At 49.4% G+C, this 11,905-nt stretch overlaps 1 protein-coding gene across 2 annotated transcripts; it reads left to right on the top strand.

Annotated features, from left to right (window-relative positions):
* SLC25A42 (solute carrier family 25 member 42) lies at nucleotides 1-8,743 on the top strand. 2 transcript variants are annotated; one of them, XM_065748748.1, is made up of 8 exons: nucleotides 1-80; nucleotides 1,643-1,765; nucleotides 3,162-3,273; nucleotides 5,330-5,355; nucleotides 6,127-6,293; nucleotides 6,894-7,010; nucleotides 7,499-7,650; nucleotides 8,040-8,743. In XM_065748748.1, exons 2-8 carry the CDS (start codon nucleotides 1,682-1,684, stop codon nucleotides 8,363-8,365), a joined length of 984 nt encoding a protein of 327 aa, XP_065604820.1. In that variant the 5' UTR covers nucleotides 1-80; nucleotides 1,643-1,681; the 3' UTR covers nucleotides 8,366-8,743. The 2 variants fall into 2 exon arrangements, with proteins under 2 accessions (XP_065604820.1, XP_065604819.1); XM_065748747.1 differs by lacking the exon at nucleotides 1-80 and having other exon boundaries at nucleotides 1,563-1,765.
* The last annotated feature ends 3,162 nt before the right edge of the window (nucleotides 8,744-11,905 follow it).

Raw genomic sequence — 11,905 nt, 5'->3', positions numbered from 1 at the left:
GTGCAGCAGCCACCGACGCGTTACAAAAAGCAAATCTCACCTGCAGCCATTCTTTTCTTGTTCCCCGTGGCTTTGGAAATGTAAGTAATGGATGTGTAGGGGCTGGGTGAAGTGTGAGGGGTGAAAGCGTGTCCAGCTGCTTGGTGTTGGGTCTCTACTGATTGCTTAATAAAGAGCCTGATGCACATATACCTACATACGTGTGTGTATACATGCCAGATAATGTCTGGTCTCCAATGGCTGAGCTTTACAAATCTGGATTGCAACTGAAAAGCAAAGCTTTATTTTCTGTCTCTGATATGTGCCATTACTCATAAGAGCCAGAACTCAGTAACTCCAAGAAGTCAGAATCCGACCCACCCCCAAAGCAAGGCATTGCTGCATTGCTGTGCAGGGAGCAAATGGAGTGCAAGTAATTGATGCTGCTTTCATGTTTAATGCTCCACAAGTGTAGGGCTTGCATTTATATCAAGCACGTGGGCAGCTCTGCTGTGTAACACCGAGCGTGTGGACAGGTGCTGTAGGATCAGGCCGCAAGGCACTGAAGGTGCAGGAAAAAACAGCTCTGAATAGCATCAAGGACAAGAGTTGGGAGCATTTATGTGTCTTCCAAAATAAGTCCAAGCTCAATAATAGCAGTTTAGGATAAGAGATTTCCTTTCAGTCATCTTTCTCATCATCCCTCGCAGTCGCTTTTTAGAACAGTTGCACGTTGCATTCTGAAGCTCTTCAGCACGAGGTCTATTTTGGTGGGTTTATTTTTGGTAGAGATCAATCTGATATTGTGACCTACATTTCTCCTGGGGGTGAGATCTGCCCGGGAGCTCTCCCTGCTCTGCTTGGTGTTCTCCAGCTATGTGAGCCGAGAAGGGAATAACGACAGGTAGTAATTAGAAACAGCAGGCTGCTGATTCAGGTGGCCTTTTGGAGTATGCAAGCTGTTGTGGCTCGGGTTTCTCAGGGACAGGATGGGGCAGAGATGAAGCAACTTGATGCAGGATACTGGGGAGCAATTGGGGAATCCAGATTTCCCAAGCTTGTGTATCTTGAAAGGAAGCTAACGCCATGGAAAAGGGGCTCTTGGAGCAATCTTGTTGCTTAGAAAGCGGATTTTTGTAGCTACACCCCATCTGTGAATCAGTGCAGAGCTGGGGGGCCCATCTTTAACTGGAGCTGTGCAGGGAGGGAGTTGTGCAGCTGCTGATGTGCTGCGCTCAGTGTGTGGCTGTAATGTCATCCACGCAGCCCTCATGGCACGTGTGAGGCCCTTAAAATAACCTCCAGTGGCTTATGGCAGCCTTTGGGGATATTTTTTTCCATTTTCCAGGTCTGGGTTTTAAATTTCTGTATGCCTTCTCTAGTATCCAAGTGGTGCAGAACAGTCAGAATGAGCAACAGCCTTAATCCTCACTGTAAGCAATGGAAGGGGACAGAAACAATGAATGTGGTCAATGACACAGCTTTTAGGTTGCACCAAAGCACTCCTCTGCCCCATTGCTGTCATGCCTACACTTGCATCCCCTGGGCCGGCCTTCTGGCTTGGGGTTGGAGCTGGTCCTTTCCTTTCCTTCCAGATATCTTAAGAGCTGAGTATTTGCTGCCGTTGATGCTAACACTTATTTTGTTCTTGTTTCCCATTCAGGAGCCAGAGCCCTTCTGCCCACTTGGAAGTGCAACTGGTATGGGTAATGGTGTGAGAGAAGGTCAAGTGGATTTCAAAGGGCAGGATGTGGAGCCAACTGCATCAGCTCATCTTCCAGCAGAGGTACGAGCGAGCGCTTGGGGACTGTGTGCTGTGGGGTGAGCCTAGAGCTGGGCGACCTCAGCGGGAGCATCAGTGGGATTTGGGTTGTGAGTCTGAAGGGGCTGCAGTGTATGTCCGAGCTGTGCAGCGTGTAACTGCACTTTGAGGATGGCTGAGCAGCTCCAGCCCTCGGGAAGCAGCCAGGCATTGCTCCGGGCTGATGGGCAGGCAGGGCTGTGCTCCTCATTCAAGGTTATGTCTTGTTACGTCGCTGGTGGCAGAGCTGGGAAGAGAGCCAGGAGGACTGCTCTCACTGCTCTCACTGCTCTCACTGCTGTCACAGACTCCTGTTAGGAACACCAGAGGAGAAGGTGCTGCTGAACCTTGCTCTGGTTTAGCTCGGAGTTTCTGCTCGTGTGGAATGACTTTGCTGGAGGAACGAAGCCAAAAACTCAGTCTGAAGTTCACACAGTGCTGCTGTGCGTGGGGCACCGGATCAGCAGAGATTGGTTCCGTTTGGTTTTCCCCTCTGTGTGTTTTTGTAATGAAAAAATGGATGTTTTAGCTGGGAAACGTGCTGGTGGGGAGAGGAAAAGCGTTAACTCCTCCGTGAAAACACAAAGCATATCAGAAGTTTACATTCTTAAGCCTCAGCTTGACTTGTCTCTCAGCCCATAACCTTCACGGTGTTAGATTGCAAGTCATTTACTTGCTTTCTGCCCATGTGTTACAAGAAGATAGCTGCTTTATAAATATGAGCTGTGGCAGGAATGTCAATAACAGAAACACTTCCATTCCATTTATCATAGTGGGAAGCCCGTCGTGTCTTATTCCTAGGATCTTGGGGACAAAGTAGAAATAAGGCTCGTGTGTTGGTGCAAGGGCAAGAGAGAAATGCATCTCTGTACGTGGTTATATCATAAGCAGTGACATTGTGTGTAGGAATCTCAGTGGGGAGAAGGCAGTACACGTGAGAGTGGCAGACCTTGGAACTTTGTGTTTTGGCACACACGTCTAATCTTTGTTCTTTGTGATCTGGCCTGGAATTTATTGTGCTTGGAATGTACTGTTTTGAAGGGAATGTTAACATTTCCAAAACACCAGCACTGATTTTTTGCTGTCTCAAGAGAAACGAAAGTACAGGTAGAGAACATTTCTACATCAGGCTGGAAGGGACAGAGAAGTCCTTGCCAACAACCTGACAAAACAGCGTAGAGTGATTGAGATACTGCACTGAGATGTGTGTGTGATCGGGTTGTTGTTGTATTGTAGAGCTTATGTTTGCTAAAAGTGGATGCTCACACCTGGGTTTGGTTCACCCGTGTCCCTGGGTGGGAGGAAATGCAGTAGCAAAGGTAAAACATTACAGCTCCTCTTCAGGACTGACCAAGTCACACTGAACACTGCTTTGTTCCAGGGTATCCAGGAGCAGAAGAAAGTGCTTAACTCCCTGATGTCTGGTGCACTGGCTGGTGCTGTTGCTAAAACTGCAGTAGCTCCACTGGACAGGACAAAAATCATGTTTCAGGGTAAGTCCTGCTGGCTTTGGCAAGCTACTGTGACGTTACTGCTAACAAAAACCAAACCAGCTCCAAACGTGGTCAGCCAGAATGTCCCCCAGCCTGCAGGGAGCAGGCAGGATGCGACAGAGAGCAGTGACACTGCCACAATGCCACATTGCATCGGGTCTGAAAACCTATTGTTTGGGGTTTTTTTTTGGTGGGATTATTGCAGATGTCAATCAGCTGTTCATCACACAGTTTTGGATCCTGGTCTCGTGGTTGTCAGCAAGAGCTTTGCTATTTCAGAGCAGCGTGGTGCACGCACCACTGGCTGGGGACAGTTGGCTGTGGCTCATGAGCATTCTGTGCCATAAGGGAGGGTGCAGAGCAGCTGGGTGGTGGAAGGGCTACGTTTGAGGAGAGCAGCAGCCTCTCTTGTGCAGCCTTTTCTCATAAGAGTTGTGTTTTATTCCAGCTGAGCTGTTGAGGTTGATTATGAAAAGTGTCTGCAAGAGACAATGAAGCTGGCATACCTAGCTTTGTATTTCAAAATGCTTCTGGGAACCCTTCAACTTAATGTGTAACTGATGGTGATGCTCAGCCAACTGGAATAGAAGATGCTCGTGCATGAGGTGGGGTTTGGGGTTCAGCCCCACCACGGGCTCCTCCCAGTTCTCCCATTGAAGTGTGAGAGCCACCAGCTGCATCCTTCGTCCTGATGGGAAGGGTGAACATTTGGTGAGGCCAGGAGTTTTAAATCTAGTTGACATCCCAGATTAAATGAATTGGGTAGGTTTACTGTAATCCCTGGACGAGATTTAATTTTCAATTGACTTTCATTTGACGTGATTTCCAATCTCGGCGTAGCAGGGATACAGATGAGGGAGGTGAGGCTGCAGTTGGGGGCTGTGGCTGTGAGTGCTGAGGACGTGCTGTGCTTCCCCAGCACAACGAGCACTGTGGTTCATCTGAGGTTGGGATGTCAGGCTCAGAGGTGAGATGGGAGCTGCCGAATTGGGCTGAGTCATCAGCTGTCCACAGAAATCACCACTAACACATGCAGCCCTGTGTGCTGTACAGGACCTGTTTGCTTTGACCCATTAAACTCACTGCAGAGGATATGACTAAAAGTTGCCCGTTCTGCCCAATTTCTTATCTAGTGGGTTTTCCACTCTCTTGCTGTGCTGGAGGCTTCCACCCCGATCCTCTGTGAGGAGGGAAAGCATCTTGGGGTCACATGAACGTGGGATGTTGTCCTTTGATCTGAGGACTGAATTCCTGTGGGAGTGGGGGAGAGGTTTCTTTTCCATTGCAGAGTCAGCTCGGAGCGGTGATCGGAGTGGTTTTAGTTATTAAATTAAAAAAAAAAAGAAAGCTTTGAATCGCAGAAAGGAGCGGCACGGTGAAAATGTATTTGCATGTGATTGTTTGACACACTTGAGAGGTTCCAAGTCTCAAAGGAGTTTGAAAGAAACTGCAACAGAGACTTAATTGGAAGCACGTTTCATTAGCGTTGCCGTCCGGGTTTTCGCCTGGGTTTCCTTCCTGCTGCAGGGATGTTACAAAGCAGAGCTGCTGTCTGCCAAATCAAGCTGGCTTCCCCAGGCCTCCCTTGTTCCATACTTAAAGAGGTGCTGTCAATTTGAATGGATGCAAGAGGAGAAAAGCAGAGTGTTCATCTGAGTTCTGTGGGGATGAAGGCATTGTAGCGTGGAGCCTCTGCTAACAGAGCTGTGCACTGGGCTGCAACCTGTGCGTGGAAACACTCTGCTCACATCCGTGGTTGGCAGTGCCCTTCTTTAATTGATGTTGTTATTTGCTTTTTTTTAGTCCTTTAAATTAAGGAGTGACAAACGGAGCGTTTTCTTTTTTATTCTTTTCCAAAAGCAGATGGAGAACTGAACTCCAGGTCTGCCAGGCAGACCCAACCTTGGGGAAACCTTTGTTGGTTACAAAGGATCGCTATTTTATTTTTTTCTTGCATTAATTCTGCTTTTATTTCTGTTTCTCAGATAAAATGCTGCTATGGTTTCTTTGATCCATCTAAGTGTACTGAGACCTAACGCTTCCTTTTCCTTTTTAGTGTCTTCAAAAAGATTTTCTGCCAAGGTGAGGTGGTGTGTCTGTCTCCCGTTCACCCGAAGTGTTTGATTAATGGTAGTAATATCGCCTTAAAAGCATCTTCTGTTTGTTTGTGCCTTACCTGGGTTTCACGAGCAGCACTTGTAGTGAAAGAGCACAGAGGGAAGGATTGGAAGTAGCATTCCTAGTACTCTTGCTGCTGTTTTTGCCCATTGCCAAGCACGGAGGGGACTTGATCCCCATCCGACAGTTCCTACCTGTGATGTGGCAGCAGCTGTAGTGAGGTGGCTCTGAGCTTTTCCCTTCTCCTCCCGTGGTTGCTTCCTTTCCCCCAGTTGCCCCTGGAGTTGTTTCAGGATGTATAGGAAATCTGAGTGCAGGCACTGATCCCTCCCGTGGCATGCTGGACGTTCTGCTGCATGTGCATCACAGCTATTCCGTGCATGCTGTGCTAATGTGTGTAATCCAAATGTTTCTGTCTTATACTAAGAAGATTAATTTTGGTTGGAAAAAAACCATCAGTCCAGCTCTGTGCCTTGCCCTCAGAGACAAAACAAAGATGTAAAGCTCTGTTTTCCCAGCTCCTGTTGTTTTTGCTCTTAACGTATGTGAATCAGCCTCCCTAGAGAAGAGGTTTCAGTTATCTCATTCCAGAGTCGGGGCTGTAACAGCTGACACCACCTCGCTGGGGCAGGGAGGCTCTGGAGGGGTTAAGCTATAGGGTCACCTTTTCCCCCTCTATTGTTTGGACTCCTCTTATCATGATCTCCCATCTGACCTTTGCTCCCTTGCCTGCAGGAAGCCTACAGGCTGATTTATCGCACCTACCTCAACGAGGGCTTCTGGAGTCTGTGGAGGGGGAACTCGGCCACCATGGTGCGCGTGATCCCTTATGCTGCCATTCAGTTCTGTGCACACGAGGAGTACAAGCAGCTCCTGGGGAGCTACTACGGCTTCCAGGGAAAGTAAGATGCAGCGTGGCTTTGATCCTTGCAGAGCAGCATGCTGTGGGGCTGTAGGTTGTGGGGAGGGAGCGCGTTTGCCTGCGTTGTGCAGGCCTGTTCTCGTCGTGCTCTCGTTATGGGGCTGTGGCAGCCCCTCTCGTGTTGGCTTTGCAGAGCAGCGTGCGAGGGGGGCTGAGCAATGGGCTGGGTTCTGCACAGGGGAGACCTCTGTGAGAAGACTGTTTTTAGAGGTGTGAGCAAGAAGTGGCCTAGACGTTGAGTTAACGTGTCCCTGTGCTGAGTGTGGGCAGACAAAGCAGGAGAAGCAATGAGACACAGCCCTCTGCTGCTAGCTGAGCCCTTCTTACCAGCGTGCAGCCTGAGCCTCTTGCTCTTGGACACGCAATGTCTGAGACACCCCAAGTCAGGAGTGCTGTGCTCAGAGTCCTCCGAGACCTCAGTTTGGAATTGCTGTGGCAAACCACAGCTGCTCCAACCCATACCCACCCTATGTACACAGACAGGAAAGGGATTCAGTAGCTGCTAGAGTCCTGCTGGAAAGCCACAATGCATTACCACCTCCAGGTGATCTGTTTGGTCTCTTCTCTCACCTTACTTTAGAGCGCTGACACCCTTTCCTCGATTCATTGCTGGCTCTCTGGCAGGCACAACAGCTGCCATGTTAACCTACCCCTTGGATATGGTCCGTGCTCGAATGGCTGTCACGCCGAAGGAGATGTAAGTGCCTAATGAAAGCAGGTACCACCACCACGAACAAACAGAGCTTTCCTTTAAGGTCACACGGTTTTATTCCCATTTTCTGGGTCACTTCTTGCTCGGAGCCTTTGGTGTAATAAACGTGATACTGCGTGGGTCTGAGCACTGATGAAATGACCAGAGCCCTGCTTAGTCCTGGGACTGGAAGGAGATGGATAGTCAAAAACCTCCCCAGAAAAACCTGTTTGTTGGCTTGCTGGGAGGCCAGCTGGCACAGCACCTCGGGGAGACCTCGCAGACAGGACAGCATATTGCAATAGGGCTGGAGGAGAGCTGATGACTGGCTTCTCTACTTGCAGATAGGTTTCTGAAATCCTTTCTGAGCTGTCTGATGAGCTCAGAGCCAAATTAATTAATTGTTGATCCTTCAGAAAGCCCTGTTGGAAACACTGCCCGTGTGTGCAGGCACTAACTAGCGCAGATGTGGTTTTCCTGTGTCCACGTGCTAGGTACAGCAACATTGTTCACGTCTTCATCCGAATATCCCGAGAGGAAGGATTGAAAACACTGTACAGGGGATTTACACCAACCATCCTTGGAGTGATTCCGTATGCTGGGCTCAGCTTCTTCACCTACGAGACACTGAAGAAACTGCATGCAGGTAATGGAGCCTTTGTTTTCTTGGCTTTCAGATGAAGTGGTGTTAAGCTTTTGGCTAATTTCAGGTGTTTAAATTCAGTGATGCATTGACCAGCTGTTAAGTTCTGTACTTGTGGATGATGCCTTGTGCCTCCCTCTCCCCAGTCCCGGACTTTGAAGAGGGCAAGCTGCACAAGAGCAGCATTTCCATCTTTCTTCTTCCTGCTCCTCTGCAAGTCCCGAGTGCAGAGAGGACACACAGTTACTCCCCAGCTGAGCTACCATCCAAATAGGGAACAACATCCCAGCAGCCCTGGCACTCGGTCCTCTCTTTGGCTCTTGGCCCACTTGACCTCAGTCCTATGTGTATGACCAGGAGCTCTCCACACTCTGCTTCTTTCTCTTTCCCAGATCACAGTGGGAAATCGCAGCCATCCCCTCCGGAGCGGCTTCTGTTCGGTGCCTGTGCAGGTTTGATCGGCCAGTCGGCCTCGTACCCCCTGGACGTGGTTCGCCGACGAATGCAGACAGCAGGGGTCATGGGACACACGTACAGCTCCATCCTTCTCACCATGCAGGAGATTATAAGAGAAGAGGGACTAATCCGTGGTTTGTACAAAGGACTCAGCATGAATTGGGTCAAAGGGCCGATTGCAGTGGGAATAAGCTTCACAACCTTTGACCTGACGCAGATCCTTCTCCGTAAATTACAGCACAGCACTAACGTTGATAGGTAGTAGCTTAATCCCCACAGCCCTCGCTGGAGAAAGGTACGACACGTGTAGAAAGAGCAGTGCTAGCGTTCCCTCACTCTACGTGCCCTCCTGCAGCTGAGAACTTACCTTTCCTGTTTGGTTGTTTGTTCCTTTTGTGCTCTTGTTGGTTCGTTTGGGTTTTTTTTTCTTTTTATCATGAGCCTCCGCATCGTTTTGAGACCTCAACCTGAAACTGACCCTTCCCTGAAGGAAATCCCTTCCACTGCTCTGCAGTGTCCTCTGGAGGAGCTGCCTCATCCTTCTGCGTTGTCCTTTGGTGCTGGGAGTGGAGCCTGTCAAACAAACAAACGTGTGCTGTTGCACTCCACGTCTGCTCCGTGGGCAGGTGGAGTGGGGATGAGGAGGGAGAGGACTCAGTGCTGTTGGCACGGACTCCCAGATGTGGGAAGTGAGTGCAGGTCCTGGAAGGTGGCTCTCACTGAGCACGTGTTGGCTGGAGGCAGTCTGCCAAGTGCAATATTCCAGTTAATGAGTCGGGAATTTCAGATTCCTCTGACCTGTAAGCACTGGTCTCTGTCAAACAGGACGCAGCAGGATTGAACAGGTCTTGGGTCACTTCTGGAAGCTGAGTGGGAGCTCTGGCTGGAAGTGCTGCCCGTCTTCAGATGTTCTTTCTGTTCCCGGGTTGAGTTGCATAAAACTTCCCTTGGGTGCACTGTTCCCCTGAGATTACCAAAGACTGTAGACAGCGGGGGAGGAAAGTTGTGTGCAGTTTTGTGTATCAGGTTCTCACATTGTTTGTTGGTGTCCTTGATGGGGGCTGTGCCTGGATTCACAGACCGGATTGGATCAAACTGCAGCAGTGCTTTCAGGCTGTCAGAACCCTCCCGTTGCCATGGTCTTAATGGCAGCTCTTCTCTGAGGGATTTGGCAGGCTGTAGATGAGAAAAGGAACTGTTACATACTTCAATTTCCAGCAGTGATGTCCTTCAGTATTACCGTTGCTGCTTTATGCACGTTGCAGGAACAAATGTCTCGAAGACGCGCACGTGATGCAAGTTGAGCTGCCCCAAAGGCTGCTTGTGTCTGCTGAACGCAGCCTGGCAGCCCTGCTCCTGAGCAGCCTCCTTGTCCTTTGGTGCCTGCTGTGTTCCTTACTCCACACCCAAACCCCTTTGCTTTTAACCCTAGAGTTCCTCTGGACCGCGTCCTCAGGTGGATGGGCTCCACAGTCAGCACTGACCCCTCAAAACTTATGCATCGTGCCAATCGTTTTCAGTTGCAATTTGAAAATGAGCAGTAAAGTACCTTTTGTTGTTTCTATTTCAAGTCAGGTTAAGAGGAATGGAGATCTGAGAGTGGCTTTGTTTTATGTTCTGTTCCTGTATTAAATTTGGAGTGCAAGAGGGGGTCACAACAAGCTGCAGACTTCTCTGGGAATCCGATTCCACAAGCCAAGATTCAAAATCCCATTCCAGCTGATACAGCCCACGTGGAGGAGAGATAACGTAGAAAAGAAAAATAAGGCATAATTCAAAAGCTGCCCTTCTCTGGTGTATATATTTTAGTCACTGTAGTTTGAGCCTCGTGTCACAGCTTTATTAATGGGAGTGGAGGTAATTGCACAACCGGTAGAAATAGCTTTTTCTTTTCTTTTGTCTTTGCACTTGTTCTTCGGAGCATAACTTGCTTCTCATGCCAAATATTTCCCTAGGAGTTGAGCACTTGTGCTTCCATTTGGTGGACGTGGTGGGGAGCCAGCATCCTGCAGTACTGGCACGTGTGTTGATCCTGGAACACAGGGATCGATCCTCCTCTAATGGTTGTGGATGGGCAGGGTATGAACCTCAGTGATTTCTGCTCTAAGCCCACAGATGATGATTTCCATCGTGAAACTTGACTGCAGTCACCATCTTACCTTGTAATTAAATGTTAGGTGTCGTCGTGAGTGTCGTTAGAGATGATAGCCACGAGTTCTGTGTGTTTTTACTCCATTGCTAATGGAAGATGATCAGCTGTTCTCTGGGTGAAACGTTCAGTCCTTTGCAAGAGCTCTGATTTCTTTTCTCCAATGGAGAAGCCAATTACTTCTGCTCTTGCCTTGACCTCGCTTGGCCCGGTGAGGAAGTCCTGAGGCAGTTGCACCTCAGCAGGAACGAGGTGCAGACCAGCAGGGAGTGGCTGTGTGTAGGTGTGTGCTTGCGTGTCCCACCGTATATACGACCCACGCCGAGTCCTCCCTCAGCTTGGAGGCTGCTGCTTCAAAGCACTGTCCGTTCTGCACAGATGAGTACAGTAGTGACAGCAGAGGAAGCTGAGCTGTGCCATCCACGCTCGGGTCAGGCTCCTTTGCTCTATGGTACAGTAGTAGGTGGTTGGGGCAAGCTGAGCATCTCCAAACCCCTGTGGCAACAGAGGTGGCTTCATTCTTCCTGGGTCCTGACTGAGAAAGGGTTTACACTGGATGGCTCACCCCTCTTTTGGGACTGTACGGGAGGAGGGGGACTTGCAGGGCACCTCCTGCCTTGCCAGGCACACAGCTGGCACGTTGTGAATGGGAATCTTGTGGAGGGGACAGCTCGTGGCACCTTGCAGCCTAAGGGCCGAGCTGAGGATGGAGAGCTGAAGCACAGCCCAGCTCAGAAGTGCTGAGCCGAGAGAAATTGTTCCTTCATTAGCAGCTCCACCTGATTTTAATTCAGTACACTGTTAGCCAAACACGTTTCCAAGTTTTGCAGGCTGAGCGTTTACTCGGAGAGAGATCTGAATTCAGTCTGTAATTGTTTTGGTGCTTTTATTTCTTGGGCGATAGAATAACTGTGTCACTGCTTTGGGCTGTTTTGAATAGTTCTTTCTTTTTCTTTGGTTTGAATGTAGAAGAGGAAAAACGGAGTGTTCCCTTCTCTTAATCTTTGCATGAGTTGAGATGCATTCCAGATCTCTGTGCTGCCCAGAATGAGTGCCCCAGGAGCTCTGGGCACAGCGATCGGGAAGGGGAGGTGCCTGTGTGCTAGCCAAGAGCCATTCCCTGAGCTCTGAGAAGGAAGACAAGTCTAACAGGAATATCCTCTAGTTCATCTTTAATTTACTACCCCGAATTCTCCAGTTTTCTCATTTTGCTCCTCTGAAATTCCTTGCTTTCATTTTCAAGTCATGTGTCTTACTGTTCTCGAATGCATTACTGCCAAATGTTCACCTGTGCTTTTATTTTTTTTCCTTGTCTTTTCTTCCCGCTTCTGCACCTTCAGTTCTGCACTTGCACTTCGAGAAAATCAGGTCCAGTGAAATGCATCTAAAATGACAAAACCAGAGCTTTGATAGGGAACCCTGAAGCGATCCTGCTCACGGGCAAGGCAGCCTCTGCTTGGGCAAGAAGGTAAAGGCACGAGGTAACGGGGCAGGTTCTTGGATTCCTTGCTCAGCATCACCCCTTTCCTCAGCTCACTGTGAAGTGTTGCTGCTCATCACCTCCTCTTTGGGTACCTCTGTGTGAGCGGTGCGGGGGGAGCTGGTGCTGTGGGACATGGGGGTGTCAGCCACAGAGCACAGCTGGGCCCTCTG

This window comes from Cyrtonyx montezumae, unplaced genomic scaffold (genome assembly GCF_038088225.1).
Source record: "Cyrtonyx montezumae isolate F1298 unplaced genomic scaffold, pur_monq_1.0 scaffold_51, whole genome shotgun sequence".
NCBI classification, from domain to species: domain Eukaryota; kingdom Metazoa; phylum Chordata; class Aves; order Galliformes; family Odontophoridae; genus Cyrtonyx; species Cyrtonyx montezumae.
The sequence above is the reverse complement of the archived record's forward strand: the minus strand, read 5'-3'. Positions and strand labels throughout refer to the sequence as shown.